Source organism: Cygnus atratus, chromosome 3 (genome assembly GCF_013377495.2).
Source record: "Cygnus atratus isolate AKBS03 ecotype Queensland, Australia chromosome 3, CAtr_DNAZoo_HiC_assembly, whole genome shotgun sequence".
NCBI classification, from domain to species: Eukaryota; Metazoa; Chordata; class Aves; order Anseriformes; family Anatidae; genus Cygnus; species Cygnus atratus.
The window spans coordinates 48,570,882-48,585,543 of NC_066364.1; the positions used below are offsets into that span (position 1 = coordinate 48,570,882).

General features: G+C 34.8%; 1 protein-coding gene across 5 annotated transcripts in view; it reads left to right on the top strand.

Moving 5' to 3' along the window:
- ARMC2 (armadillo repeat containing 2) overlaps nucleotides 1–14,662 on the top strand; it is a 110,681-nt gene that overhangs the window by 64,551 nt on the left and 31,468 nt on the right. For all 5 annotated transcript variants that reach the window (XM_050709855.1, XM_035564774.2, XM_050709856.1 and 2 more), the window contains 4 exons: nucleotides 1,754–1,824; nucleotides 5,659–5,751; nucleotides 8,633–8,808; nucleotides 11,609–11,711. In XM_050709855.1, the coding sequence (XP_050565812.1) occupies nucleotides 1,754–1,824; nucleotides 5,659–5,751; nucleotides 8,633–8,808; nucleotides 11,609–11,711 (443 nt within the window). The remainder of the gene's footprint in view (nucleotides 1–1,753; nucleotides 1,825–5,658; nucleotides 5,752–8,632; nucleotides 8,809–11,608; nucleotides 11,712–14,662) is intronic.

A 14,662-nucleotide genomic window follows, 5' to 3' on the forward strand; every position in this document is an offset into this window, starting at 1 on the left:
TTCTTCTTATGGATTAATGTTTTAGAGGAAGAGACATGGACAGGATATAGTTAGGTAACTCTTTTTCTGAGAAGAGCAAGCTCAAACATCTATATTCATATAGGCAGTCATGCCTATATAGGTAGCCATAGTGTCATTATGCCTACGTGTAAGTTTTAGGATACTGATTTCTGAATATAGCTGGATTAGCATTAGGTGACTGAAGTAGTTATTCTCTTGCTTATTCAGTGTCGTTTCCAGAGGTTATAGTCTTGATTTCAGGGATGACAAAACCTTACAGAATCATTTCTGAAACTTCTGGAGTTTGTAGGACAACTTATTCACATGAATGAAATCAAGTATAGATTTGTGTTAAAACACTAAACTGTGTTTAATGTATACTATAGAACCTTCTTTCTTAGCCTATGCATATACAGATGTCGGTCTGTTTTAGGGATGTTAGCACTTATCTTTTTTTTTTAAAGTCATTTCTTCCCTAGATGACTAGGAAATGCTATGTATGAGCTTCAGTAATTTCAAGACAGTTTGTATAAGCGTTTGGATTTTAGAGCACTTAAATCCTCATGCTGTAAAGGAAAGCATGATTCACTGTTAGCCATAATAAAGCAAGTGTTCCTCTGTAATGTGATTGCTTGGGAAATTTTTGACTGATCACAGTCAGCTTTCCAGTCCCTTTTATAGGGAAGTGATCTTACAAGAGCTTTGTGTTTTATTTTGTCTCCATCTGTTGATAGGATGACTTACATCTCTGTCTGGACTGGCAGACAGGATTTCGGCGCCAATCCAGCAAACCACTTAAAAAACAGTTTAGCTTTAAGCTTTATAGCAACTGAATTAACAGGTTAAAAAAAATGAAATAACATTGCTAACACACTACTGTTAGCCATAGAAGGAAATTTAGGAGATTAGGTTGTATTGTTATGTGAACTGTAAATGGAATAAGAAGTGTTAAATTAAGCATGTATTGAGAATAGAAAATATAGATGAAGACCTTTGTTTTCAGTACAGAATTTAAGGGAGGAAAGAGTCCTGTTTTAATAATAGAGTCTATGTTATATACGTGTAGATCAACGCTGCTTGGGTGTATAGATATGCGAACAATAGATTTATCACAGATGTATGTAGCAATTTCCTTTGGCCAAAAAAAGTGTAATAATAAAATCAACAAGAATTAAGGCATTGCTTTACAAAAAACGACAACATAATGTGTTTCTTTTACTAACAAAACTAGTCTACATTATGCAGTTAGAAATAGTTCGTGCAGATCTGAAAATTCTCATACTTAGATTAAAGTTTATCAAGGTTTGTTTCTTTGAAAATTCTTCTCATTAAATCTTTTAGAAGTGTTAATTCTATCATAAGAAATCGTTGTCCTTGTGCATGAATAAACCTACAGTTTTAAAGTAGTAAATTTTATATTCATGGTGATAAAAATTGGATCATTTTGAGTTTAGTTTGGTTCAGCTTCCAGTCTTACTGTACAAGTGGAAATATGTTAGTTTGTATTCCATAAGGGTGACCTCTTGTGGTGTAAATATGTCGGTATTTCTGAAGGAGCTTTCTGTAATACATTCTGAAGAAAGTTGTACTTAATGTGTCATTTTAATGAGCAAATAAACTAACAAATTAGTAAAAGTAGTTTATATTTTCCAATTAGTTATTAATACATGTATCTTGTATTGAGTATATGTGAAGAAGGAGGCATTTTGAGCATTGTATTCTGTTATACTTTCTGTGTGTGTATATCTTTTAGTGACCAGCTGAGAAAGCCTGGTGTAGGTTCATTGTGGCCAAGAAGTGCAGGGTGGAAGAGAAGACTAACAGGTACTTATATAAAGCATTTCAATCTCCACTCGAAAAACTGGAGTGTTTTTTTATTATTATTATTGTTATATCTTTTGTATATTTTTGATTTTTTATATATGTGTGTGTGTGTGTAATCTATTCTTACATTTGCAGATGTGAAATACATTCAAATAGATACAATCTAATTTTTGTGATTTGAAGATCTTTTTTTTCACTGTATTTTTGTTTTTCTAAATGCATTGTATTTTTAGTATTGGTATACAGGAACAATATTCAAGAGATATTCACTCTAAAATCTGTTGATATTTTCTCTCTTGGTTTTCTCATATGTAGTCTTAAAAATTTGCCGATCCATTAACACTGCAATGTCCATTGCTTTTTGTAAGCTTGCACAGTTGCACTGAAACTAATAAGGCTATCTCAGGCTATATTAGCTGAAGATACAGATTCTAGATTCCCCTGTAGGGCTGCATTTTGCTAATTTTTACATAACAGATTTTAAATAATATTTTCTGAGAACTGGCATGGTTCATACATAGCAAGTACATATTTCAGAGTCTCGTATGCAAACTTGGAAGTTTTCTACTTTGCTGTTACTTTATTACTATTTCACTAGAACTAAGCAGTTTTGTGATTCTGGATTGTTCTGACAAAAGCTGTGATGTGCTCTGCTTTCATTTACTTAGAGGAACTGGGAATACTTAATATATCATGGGAGTTGTTATTCTGTGGGGCTGTATCTTCTCCATTTACAAGTCTTTTAATTTATTTCTACTATTCTATTGGAGAAAAATCATGTGTGTTATGATTATGTCTTTTTATATCTACTTTTTTTTAACATTATATAGCTTTCTTAGTTCATGTGTACTTCATCCTTAACCCCAGAATAAATAGTGGGATAGCTGTAGGAATTCTCAAAAACTTTTGTAAACCAGAGGGAGTGTTCATTCACAGATTATTTCTATTTTCAGATTTCTGTTAGTACTTTCACATTTTAGAGAGGAGGTAGACTGTTTTAATATTGGTATAGTCGTAGCCACTAAGTATTCCACGAAAAGGCTAAACACAGTAAGTCAGGCAGCACACAGCTTTTGAAAGCTCAGTGTTGCTAAGGCTCTTGTATTTACATGCTAAAAACAGCAACCAATAAATGTAGGCTGATTAGTGATTTTTTTTTTTTTTACCAGAATGCAAAGCTGTGGTTAAGACCTGTGGAAAACTGAGACAACAAACTTCAGTTTGCAAAACTCTTTTGCTTGAGTATTTTTCCTATTGAATTATGATTTGCTCAGTAAGAAGGTTCAGGACTGTTTCTGCAATATTTCAACTACAACTAGTACCGTAACTTTTCATCTGCACCTTAAAAATCTCCCAGGACTGTGAGTCCTGCAAGTTTATAACTTATTAATGTTGCTTTTCTTTATAATCACATATCTACTGCTCATTCTTGTTGCTAGGATTAATACTGTTCACTAATTGTAGTATTAACCTTTTTTTTTTTTTTGGTAGTTACAAGAGATACCTGATTAAAAAAATATGCCATGATACAACTTCTAGGTTCTTATATTTCCTGATGGATATGAGACAATTGCAGCAGAGTGGCACAAAACTTCAGTTCTTTTTGTTCTGAACTAAAAATTAAATGGCTTTGTTAATTATTTTTTCTTCTAGTAAGACATCTGGTTGTATCTGCAAATACACACACAAACGTTTCTATTTATTGCTTCATAAAGTTAAGCATGTGCATGATTAGGAAGTTGATCCCATGTTAGCATTTACAAGAAGTAGCTTTCAATTAGAAAGAAAAGGGACAATTAAGTAAATATGTGGGTTTTGTGGCAGGCAAGGTAAGTGGAAGCTATTCCAATGTTCTCACTTCAGCCATGCTCTTACCTTATCCAGAACAGAATTTTCACTGCAAATGCTGCAGTGTTTTTGTTAAAATACTCCTCAGATCCAAGACTATGAGTTCATTTGATCTGGAAAATTTAATAAAAGGTCTGCAAAATAAGTAAAAATAATAATTCTGTTACCTAATAATATGTACTTACACTAATATGTATATATGCACATACCAACAATATATATTTATGAAACAGCAGCTTTTTTTTTTTTTTGCATGATCTATTCTAACATATATTATTGATAGCTTTACTCTGTGTAAAAGATACAGACAGTCAATATGGATGTACAAAAGAGTTTTTTTTTTTTAAATCTCTGGATTTTTTTTTAAAGAAAAACCTTTTAAAACAGTTTTAAATTGTTTCACTCTTTCAAGTAAAGCTCAGCACATTCATTTTTTGAGGTCTGAGACTATCCTCAGAATGCAAACCTCTAAGTATTCTGTCTTAGATTTATTGTTATGTTTGAACTGGCTAAGAATTTACATTGTAATTTAAATGCAAGAGTTAGTAACAAAGAGTAGGAGATACTTTCTGACAAATCTGTCACTTAAATGTATATATGGCTTTGTTCTTGTTATTTAGTGGAGTTGTGTGGCTTACTTCCCTATTAAAAAAAAAAAAAGTTAAAACCCCATAAAAACTAAAAAAACCCACAACCAAACCTCAACATTATAACAACAACTTTGTTTGCTATCAAGATAAGGAGGTTAACCTGATCTTGAACTCCAGAAATATGCCTGCGTGCACCTTTAAGCAGTTGTTAGCTCCTTCCAAACTCAAGTTGCACAGAAACTCTGGCTCTCCAGGAGTAGTGGGACAATGGTCAAGACCGGAGTTCTGTCGTTTCACATAGTGCCAGGTGAATGTGAAAAGGATGTACAGCAGATTGGAATAATTCTCAGTGATACTGAATTCATATGAAAGTCAGTACTGGAATCTATTTTTTTTACAGAAACCCATTTTCACCAACAGCCTTGTCCAGTCTGAGAAGAGATCCAAGCTCTCAGTTTTGCTTGCAGAAGAATTCCAGACCACTGATTTTTTTTGGTCTACCAATTTTTAACTTTCTGTTTGCTGATAGATATGTTTTATATTTCCTTTTCAAAAGAAACTATAAAAAAACTTTTTTTTTTTCTTGAAACTTCTGTTTTTGAAGTGGATAAGGTTTCTGACAATGAACAGTAGCTTTCTCATTCACTTTGTAGGAAATTGGTTGAGGGTGGCCAAGAGAGCTAGGAATTGTTGACTTCAAACTTTCTGACGTGTTTATTGGAAGCAAAACATCTTTCTGATATCTGCACTTTCCTATTTATCTCCCAAAATGCTGCATAAGAAACTGTCTAACATGTAACAAAGAATAGAGATAAGTTTGCATTTTATGTGAATTTAATCAGGCAGTTTTCAAAACCTGATTGCTTGAAGTGGTTAGAATTACTAACAGGATGTAATAACTAGTAAGACCTTTTCCCTTACTTCTTGGTTGAGAATAAAGTGTCAGTTAATCAAGCTTAGTGTAATATTGTGCATGTGTAATAGATAAAATTTTTAGCCTTGGAGGATTGTCTGTAATATGGATGTTTTTATCACAGAATAAGCTGTCATATGGATGCAGAGCTGAAAGACTGTAGGACATGTTGATGTAAATGTATTCATTACCTTCCAATTCAGCAATCAAATGAAACATTAATGTCAGCAAACAGAAACAAATCTGGATTTACACTGCAGCTTGACATATCAAAACATTTATCCATGTTGTTTTGCTTGAAACTTTTTTTTTTGAGAAAGTGTAAACAGAAACAAAATCTTGAACAGGTAAAATAACCCAGGATATAGAAAAATAAGACTTTTTTTTTTCCTGATTGATGAATAAGGTGTTTGTAATGATTTATTTGTGTAGAAGTTGAAACCTTCACTGAATATGTGCTTTTGTTTCGAATGTGTTTTGAAGGCTTAGAGGATGACACAAGAATAAATGAATCAGAAGAGGAAAAAATCTTTTGGCATATGGAAGTTCTACCAATTCTACAGGAACTGAAAAGCGGTGGGTAACACTGTTCTTGAGAATGTGTTTTCTGTTCTGCTTCCTACAGGAGACATGGGACTCATTTGTATTTACTACAGAAGAATAAATGTAGTTGGACTATATAGTCTTTTATGCTTTCATATGTTCAGTGACTTAGCAGTGTAAAATAAAAAACACTTGTTTAGAGTCGTTGTCTGATTAAAATAGCTTATCTTAGAGGTCATAGCTCTGCCAGCTTAGCAGTCAGTGAAGAGGTAATAATTTTAAGAATTAAGTACTTCAGAGATTCACTGTTGTAAGAGCATAGGCTGTACTGAAGGTCTAAACTAAGTTTAGAAAAGTGAGGAAATCTTAATGAAAATTTCCCTGTATGCTTAAAGTGTTAATGTGTCAGAAAAGCATGTAATGACCCAGAATATTGAAGCAAAATTGAGTAAATTAAGTATGGCTTGAAAGATTGAACCCTGAAATCCATTTTAGTTTCATTAAAAAGGTTGTTTAGCTTACCTGTATAAACATTATATTTATTTGAATGGTGGGAATATAGAAAGCAGTTTTGTTGTTGTTGTTGTTGTTTTTTTTACAAGCAGATAAAAGTGAGTGTCAAATTAGGGGATCGATTCAATTTTACAGGATCTTTTACAGAGTTTGTTATAGCATGCTACAGATTAAAATTATATTTTTTTTTGCATAATTTTGAAAATGTAGATGAGCATGGAACACCTGTACAATGCTGAATGATTCCCAGAGTGTACCATTATTTTAAAAAGGCAAGATTCTCATTCCCGCATCTGTAACTGATGTGTAGAAAAAACAGTGGTCAGAAAATTTGAAAACAGTTGTGCAACTTCACCTTTTCCTTGCTTAATGCTGAGATTGTCAAATATCAGCCACTGAATTAACCTTTTTCATAGTGACATGTTCTTTATAGGCAAGCAAAATGTTATTTAGAGTTAAAATCTAATTATGTCATTCCCTTGATATAACTGGAACTAAGGAAAATAATTTTCAGGCCCCTTTTCTTTAGTCTCTATTTGATTTGGCTTAGTTTGCATTTGTCTGTGTTTAAAACAAAAACAAAACAAAAAAAAACTTTTTTTCCCATTTGATTATGACTTAGTTTTTCTAATAGTAGATGAAATTATCTAATGGGACTTTCATATCAGTTGATTGAATATAGTACTATAAAACTCATAAAGCTTAAGAGTTTTTCTGTTTCTTGAATATTCACAAACATTGTAACTAAATTGCATTACCTCCTGCAGATGCAAGTTATATTGATTTATTTAGGTTGTTAAATGCACAATTGATTTTTTTTCTATCAAAATAAGTATTAGAATTCCATAATTTTAATGTTTTGAGTGGCTCTATTGGTAATTCAGTATATTTTAACTTTGTTTGCAGCTACTTGCTTCATACCTTTCAGGTAATTCCCTGCATATGCATTTAGGTCACATGTAGTTTTACATGTTGCTATATTAATAGGGAAACTTTTCCTGCCCCTTTTCCCTCTAAAAACTTTGTACAAAACTTTTTATTCAAAAACAAAGCTGAAGTTTAACATGAAACTTAATTATTACTTTAAAATCTTAAGAATATAATGTGATTTGAGATGTTACTTGAAGAAAATATATACATATAACCCAAAAGTCTCTTCTTCTATAGGAGCAAATACTTTATTTTGTTACCTTCCAGTACTCGAGGGAAGATAACCTTCAAAAATGTGCTACAGGATGCATGATGAATAATTTTGTTGTTTTTAATTTTGATGAAATGGAGCAGAGACCTTTCAGTTTTGGTTCTTTGCCTCTCCTGTTTCACTGCGTACTGAAGCGGAGGGTTTAGAATTGTCGTAAATTTTATTGCATTTTCTGTCTTGATGGGAGTGGATATGGACCAGTCATTGCTGTTCCTTGAGCATGATTGTAAATTGAGAGCCTCCAGGTACACAGCATTAGAGGTGGATCCTTGAATCTGCCTACACCTTTGGGCCCTTATATATAATCTTTCTCCTTGTGGTTCCATCTCTTTACACATTTTTGTGCCAACTGCTTTGTCTCCTTGAATATGACTCTAGTTCAGCTCTGAAGTACAGCCTCAGTAAACGTGTTTATACAGGCAGTTTAAGTGGGTTTATACTGTGCCTTATAAGTGTCACCTTACAAATAGAAGCAAATATGAGAATAAGGATTGAAAAGAAAAAAAAGATTTTTAAAAATAGGCCAATCTTTTTGCTTTCCCTCTAAAGTAACCAGGTGTTTGATTCCTCTGTGTAGAGATGCATTTTTTTAACAATTCTACTACAGTTTTATTTTTGTATTTTTTAAATAATATTTGAGGGACTCAGATTAGGAGATAGATTACCTCATCAGTAGCACCACTGCCCACTCAAATGCATCTTGCACCTCTACTATACATAGGAGATTTCTAGTAAGTTTTTACATTCATTTGTTTTTAATCCCAGCAGCACTTGATGTATTAGGTTAGTTATTGACTATTGTATTAGTTCTGTTATTGACAGAAAAATATTCCTTAACTGTCTCTCATTCTCATGTAATATTTGGTAGGGCTCTGTAAAGAAGGCCTTCAGGTTAATAGTTTCCTGGTGGACTTTTGGTCAATCTGATTATTAGCATTAAAGATGAGTTTCGTTTTAGGTTTAGGTATTTAGGCTCTGTGATTGCTTGGCTTGATTCTCTTCTTTTTGAAAGACAAAGATAAATCTTTTTCTGAGGATTGCATTATCATCTTGAGAGATTTATTGGCCGCCTTATTTTTGTTGTTGTGCAACCCATTCTTTATTTTGTTCTCTTGTGTTTATGTCTATTGAGATGCTCTGGAAAAAATGGCACTAATTATTTTTTATTTTTCTCTCCCTTCCTCTACCCCCTTCAAGTAGAAGACAATGTAGAAAATCTTTGTCTGGCTTGCACCAAACTCTATCAAGCCTTGAATGAACGAGATATGTTTGGGAAAAGATTTAAAAGAAGAAGTGTGCTTCTGAAGACGTTATATAAACTTGTAGACATTGATTCAGATCCACTTTGCCTGAAGCTGGCAAAGATTATTCTCTCTGTAAGTGTTTTAAAATGCTGTTTGATAGAATGTGAAGGAAGTTTAAAATTGCGAATTACAACTTGTATTTAACTGTGTTTCATCATTCTAAAATATTTCTAAACTAACGGTTCATTAATCACAGTTTCTTGCCATACAAGTATTAGTCTTCCATTTATCCAGACTGGCACTTATTGGAGCCTATTTTTTGCAAGGAGATTGCGTCTGGGGAAGGGACACGATACCATAGTTGGTATATGGTGTCTCATATATTGCTTAGGCATGGAAAAAGATAGTGTCCTAAGCTGGGATACACATGCCAGGATTTTAACAAAATAACAATTAAAATTAGGTGTGGAGATGGAACTTATTTTTAAAAAATATCTTGACCTTATTAAACACATTTATCTGAAAATACCAAAAACTTTTTTTTTTTTAAACAAAAGTATAATTACCTCTTTCTTTGGGAAAGCTAGAGTAGACAAAGAAATAGTTAAGTTTTACAAGGTCAGATAATGTTAGTGGCAGACTTAATGTTGAATTACACTTCTGAGGCTTTTGGTATCGCCTCGTAAGATATTCGTATAAGCAAGCAAGGGAAACATGGTCTAAATGAAACTGATATTTAGGGGACATGAACATAAGCTGGAAAATTATATCCAAAGAGAAGTCAAGTCACTGAAAGAATGTAACGAATGGAAGCCTGCAACTATGTGTCTTGAATAGTCAGAGGTCAAAAAGCATCATCTGAGAGAGAGAGAATTAAGTTTGTTTAACCTAGAGAAGACTAAAGAAGGGACATGCTAACTTTCTTCAGATGTTTTTGAAAAGAAGGGAAATAAGCTGTTTCTCTGAAGTCAATGGGAAGGAGCTGTACACTGTAGCATGAGATGTCTAAGGTAGTCTTTAGAGATCGACACTGGAGGCATAGATTGATTGTGAGATAGTTCTGGATGCCTTAAAATAAGGTGTTTAAGACAGAACTCGCAATCTTTATTAAAAAATGGAAAGAAAAGGATGCCTCCAAAAGTACAGTCAACTGAATTCTTAAAGATGCATCTATTAAGAATTAAATAAATAACCTTAATTTATACTAAAACTAAGGTGTAAAATCAGATGTAGTATAAAATAGGACTGAATTATTAGTAGAATTTGAAGTAGTCAAGTGGTCAATTTTATAGAAATGCATCTATGTGTATCTGTGATTTGAAAAGTGTTTTTTTTAATTCATCATTTTTGTTGCTGGCAATGTCAGTGTGGTGACAAGTCTTGTCTGATTCAAGCATGACACAGCAGATTTGTGCTTCTAAAGGGTTTATCCATTTTTCATTCGTGGTTAGGTGAGTCACCTGTTGCCATGATCTAAGGAGAGTTCCACATCCCAGTAATTACATTAGTGTAGTTGTACTTGAGAAACTTGACAGTAATATATTTTTATGCAGTATGCCATTCTGTTTAAGACTCCTCTTTTTTTTTTCTTCTTAGATTCATGATTTATAGAATGGTTGTGTTTCTACAAGAAGCAGGAAGCTAAAACTATTATTCAGTTTTAGCATCAATATTCTACATGGAAATCTCAGTCATGTTATATTTTGTGTGTGTAATCAGTAGATTAAAAGTTTATAATGATGAAAAAAACCCTAGCAAAATTTGTGCTTAGATTTGACATAGGTTGTATGCACTCCTGAGTAATGTGACCTTGCTTGAGCATACCCATTCCTATAGAAATTGTTCCTCTTTCATCCCCTATAGATTGCTTTTTCTCCCTTAGTAGCAGCCTGCATTTATTTGATTATTCCAGACTGATTATATGAAAGAATCTGATGATGTCTTTTTTCCAAGGACTTACATTGAAGAATCTTCATGATTTCAGGGATGTTGTTTTCCTTTGAAATGAGTACATTTGAGAGAATTTTTAATAATTCTTGAGATGAGAATTTTTAAGAATTAAATTTAGGCAAAATGTTCTTGTGTGTTCTGATTTAACACAATAAAAGTTTTCCCTAATACTGCCAGTTAAAACTCTCAGTTAATTTGTTGCTTTTAAACCTACTGGTTCAGCTTCTATTAAGTATATATAGACTATCACTGGTGCAATGATACCACCTGGCATTGTGTTGTAGACATTTTAATAATTAGTGTGCGGAAGGGTTCTTCTTTAAAGTGATTTATGTTATTTTAATCAGAAGATATAGTTATATATTCATATACCACGTAGACATTATATGGTACTTATTAAGAAAATAAAAGTTCCATTACAGACATTTTTGCATGGAAACTTAAAAATCGTGAACAGGAGAAGAAGTTGCCCTTCAAATGCAGAGGAAAGGGAGAGACTTGTTATCAGAATTTTAAACACATATTTTCCTTTCAGTGACCTTTAGTACATTGTAAGATATTATTTTTGAACATTTGTGAATAACTTTCATTATGAAATATATTATTGTACTAGATATCTTTGTTGTGTGGCCGTAGATGCTGAACCAGTGAATCCTGTACAAAATTTCTTTGTAAGAGTGAATTAGAGAAAAAAGATGTGCAGCCATATACTACCTGCAGAAAATACATAAAAAGGTGTATATCATCTGTTATTTCAAAGTCAGCACAGTTTGCTAGAGAGAGCTTAAGCTAGCTAGGTTTCAGTGTCCTTTAATTCTGCAAACTTTACAGTTTGACTCTGTATCCTGTGAGGGTTTTAGCTGGAATTTAAGAGTTTTACTTTGGGAATACAAATTTGTCATGATGTCTAAACTTATAAAATGTTATGATGTATTTTTGTACGTAGATTTTAGTTGTGAATCTTGTGTCTTTTTCTTCACAGATGAAAGTGGATGGAAAAAATCTTCTCAATGTCTGCAAGCTTGCATTTAAAATTTGCAAGAATGAAAAAAATGATTATATCATTCAAAATGATAAATTATTGGGTATGTATTCTCTTATTATATATAGCTTAGATGTTACAGTTCAATAGTTAGATTGATCGTCTTTCAAAAAACATTCTCAGAGTTAGTGTTAGATATGCACTAAAACTTGCTTACAGCATGAAACTAAGTTTCTTCTAGTCCAGTGTTCTGTGTTTGCCCATGACTATCGATGATGTTATTTAGGGGAACATGGAAACCTAGCTGTTTTCTGTGGTCAGTTTCCCCTGTACTACCCCAGCATTCACAATTGTTTCATTCTATTAGGGACATTAGATGGTATACCCCTGTCTAATCCTTTTTCATTTATGGATCATTTGTCCATTAATTTGGCCAATTCCTTATTGAACTTTCTGATTCTGTCTGTCTCTACAATCTTACAGACCAACAAGTTCTAGAAGTTCTCTGCTGTTTGAAACCTCCTTGTTATAGTATTGCAGGATTTGGGTTTCTGCACTCAGCTTACCTTCCAGCTTTGTGATTTTGTAAACCTCTGTCATATCACATCTTTCTACACTTCAGACTGAGGCATCCCAGACTTTTAGCTTTCTTTTGAAAGGATATTGCATCATTCTCTCAGTTGTTTTAGTAGCCCTTCTCTGTACTGTCTCTAGCTCCAGTAGATCCTTTGAGATAAACAGAACAAAAATACCAATAGAAATCAAGATGCTTCTGCACCAAAGTCTTATAGAAGTGAGATAATGCTGTCTGTGTCATTGGCCACCATCAAGAAGGATACTGAGAACAATCATTGGCTTTTTTAGTTGCTGCTGCACTTTGAGCCAACAGTTTCAGAGAATTGTCAGCAACTGCTCTGTTTCCTGATTGTAACTGTTTGTGTTTTTATTTGAATCCACACAATCTTTGCAAATATGAGAAATATGAAAATAAAAGAGTGTATGAAATGTAGTCAATATCATTTGATGATCATTCCTTTAGTTAAAACTTTATTATGTTTTATTAAGGTAGGCCTAGATATGCACATGAAATAAATGTTTGCAATAAGTTAAAGTGTAAGTTCAGACCTATTTAAAGACATGAGAGCACTCATGGTCTTAAAGCTTAGTATGTGAGTGTTGGCAGGAGTGAAGACCAGATAAGCCTTTCCAGCATTAAGATCAACAGGAAAGGACTCAGAGAAAAGAGAACAACTGAGATCACTCAACAGATTTTGGATACTGAAAACTACAGTTTTGTAGAGATAAGAATCATAAAAAGTCTGGACAAGTTGGCTGTCTGTGCCTGTGTAAGCATTGTTTTTTGGGGTATTTTTTGATCTCACTTCCATCTTCACTCACTTATCTTTCTCTTGCTTTTCTTTCCCTGTATTTTAAAAACTAGAGAAGGAAAGAATGTTTTTGATAGTTCCTGTTGTTGTTTGTTTTTTTTTTCATTATGTTTTGGACCCACCTTGTCTAGGCTGAAGACTTCAACCTTGTCATACTCGTAATCACTCAGATTTCTGTTTCTATCACTGGGTTATAGATTCAATTTCTTTTTCTTCCTCTGGCCATGCAAACTATTTATGTGCAGTGGAGCATCTCCAGTAGAAGAAATAAATTAACTGTTAATCCCAAAATAGACAATGACTGTTTAAGACCACATTTGACACTGAGTAGAACAGTGATTTGAAGCTGATTTCTCACATTGCCACAAGCCAAGTGATTTAGCTGACCACTAGGTGGTTGGAGGGGGGTGAGAGCCTGGGAAAGAGCTGGGAGGGTGTACTTCCATCCTTATACGTGGAAAAAGTCTCAGTTTGAGGTGAGACAGAGTGGTGGTTTCACACTGATGGCTAGCTAAGCTCCACTGCACCTGTTCAAAAGAACAGGGGGAGAAAATATGATGAAAAAACGCTCTTCGGTTGAAATAAGGACAGAGAGATCACTTCCCAGTTTCTGTTATGGCCAAACAGACTCAGTGTAGGGGAAAATAATGTAATTTATTGCCTATTGCTAATAACAGAGTAGAGCAGAGAAAAAATTAGAGCAAACCAAAAACACCTTTCCCTCCATCCCCCCCTTTTCTACCTCCTGCCCCCAAGTGGCACAGGAGAATGGGAGCTGCATTCAGTCCCTAATGCTTCGTCTCCGCCGCCCCTTCACGGTCACTCTCTGCCCTGGGTGGGCTGCCCACAGGCAGCAGCTCTTCAAGAACTGCTCCCACACGGCTCCGTACCACGGGGTCCATCCTCCAGGAGCAAACTGCTCCAGCGCGGGTCCCCCACGGGTGGGCGGCAGCTCCCCCCAGACCCCCTGCTCCTGCGTGGGCTCCTCTTCACGGGCTGCACGGCCCGGGGCCTGCTCCTGCGGGGGCTCTCCATGGGCCGCAGCCTCCTCCAGGCCACATCCACCTGCTCCACCGGGGGCTCCTCCACGGGGGGGCTGCAGCGTGGAGATCTGCTCCGTGTGGGACCCATGGGCTGCAGGGGGACAGCCTGCTCCACCAGGGGCCACTCCACAGGCCGCAGAGGAACTGCTGCTGCGTGCCTGGAGCACCTCCTACCTCCTGCTGCACTGACCCTGGGGGCTGCAGGTCTGCTTCTCTCACACTTTCTCACTCCTTCTCCCAGCTGCAGTGCAGCAGTTTTTTCCTTTCTTAAATATCTTATCACAGAGGAGCAACCAACATTGCCAGTTGGTTTAGATCTCTCTAGTCAGCAGTGGGTACCAGTTCAGGCTGGCTGGAGCTGGCTTTTACCTTATACATGGGGTAGCCCCTGGGCTCTTCTCACAGAAGCCACCTCTGCAGCCCCCCTATTACTGAAACAGACAGGAAAAACTTTTGAAATCTCTTAACTTAAATTAGATGAGAAAATGTTTTTATTCAGCTGGATGAAACATGGAAGCAGAAGTAAATGTAAATTTCAACCAGTTACTAGAAATTCAAAAGTATAATGTTGGCCAGAATTACTTATTTAAAATATACCCACCAAATCCAGAGTGTCTCAGTTT